This window comes from Brassica oleracea, chromosome C3, assembly GCF_000695525.1.
Source record: "Brassica oleracea var. oleracea cultivar TO1000 chromosome C3, BOL, whole genome shotgun sequence".
Taxonomy (NCBI): Eukaryota; Viridiplantae; Streptophyta; class Magnoliopsida; order Brassicales; family Brassicaceae; genus Brassica; species Brassica oleracea.
Window position 1 is genome coordinate 19,636,630 of NC_027750.1, and position 923 is coordinate 19,637,552.

Below are 923 nucleotides of genomic sequence, written 5' to 3' on the forward strand. Positions count from 1 at the left end.
CTATCTACATGATACGCCACCATCTCCAAGAGAACTTGAAAACTCAGTACATGACCATGGAAAATCCATATGACCTTTGGATCGCTTTACAGCGAAGATATGACCACCAGAAAACGGTGTTGCTTCCAAAGGCTCAATATGATTGGAAACACATAAGGTTCTTGGACTATAAATCAGTAGACGAGTACAACTCAGTCCTGTTCAGAATTGTGTCCTTGTTAAGGTTATGTGGTGAAAAAGTAACCGAGGAAGAGATGCTTAATAAAACTCTCTCCACGTTTCCTCAAACCAACATGGTATTGCAACAGCAGTACAGAGAGAGGAATTTCGCCACATATACTGAGTTGATAGAATGTCTCTTGTTGGCTAAAGCTAACAACGAACTGTTATTGAAAAACAGTGAGATGAGACCTCCAGGTACAGCTCCATTACCCGACATCTCTAAGCTGGCTATAGAGCCAAAGAAAGAGAGTAACCTAGTCCAACACAATGACCATCCCGGTCCAAACCGTGGAAGAAGTCAAGGACAAGGTCGTGGTTCTTTTAAAGCACACGGGCGAGGACGTGGTCGCGGTACCACACCCGGCTTTAGCCGTGGTCGTGGCCGAGGCCGTAGTGTGTCTTTTAAACGACAGATCAAAGCTGATCGATGCCACAGATGTGGTATGGGTAATCATTGAATTAAAGACTATACGTCTAGACAATGAAAGTGAATTCACTTCCCAAGCTTTTAATGACTATTGTATGTCCATGGGGGTAAGTGTGGAGCATTCTGTAGCACATGTCCATACTCAGAATGGCCTGGCGGAATCCTTTATAAAACGGATCCAGCTGATTGCCCGACCACTCTTAATCAATACCAAACTCCCAGTACCAGCTTGTGGACATGCAGTACTACATGCAGCTGAGCTAATTCACATCAG

General features: G+C 44.3%; 1 protein-coding gene across 1 annotated transcript in view; it reads left to right on the plus strand.

Moving 5' to 3' along the window:
• The window catches only part of LOC106330057, a 9,721-nt gene extending 9,041 nt beyond the window's left edge, over positions 1-680 (plus strand). The window contains exon 3 of the mRNA XM_013768619.1: positions 93-680. Within this exon, the coding sequence (XP_013624073.1) occupies positions 93-680 (588 nt within the window). The remainder of the gene's footprint in view (positions 1-92) is intronic.
• Positions 681-923: the final 243 nt, after the last annotated feature.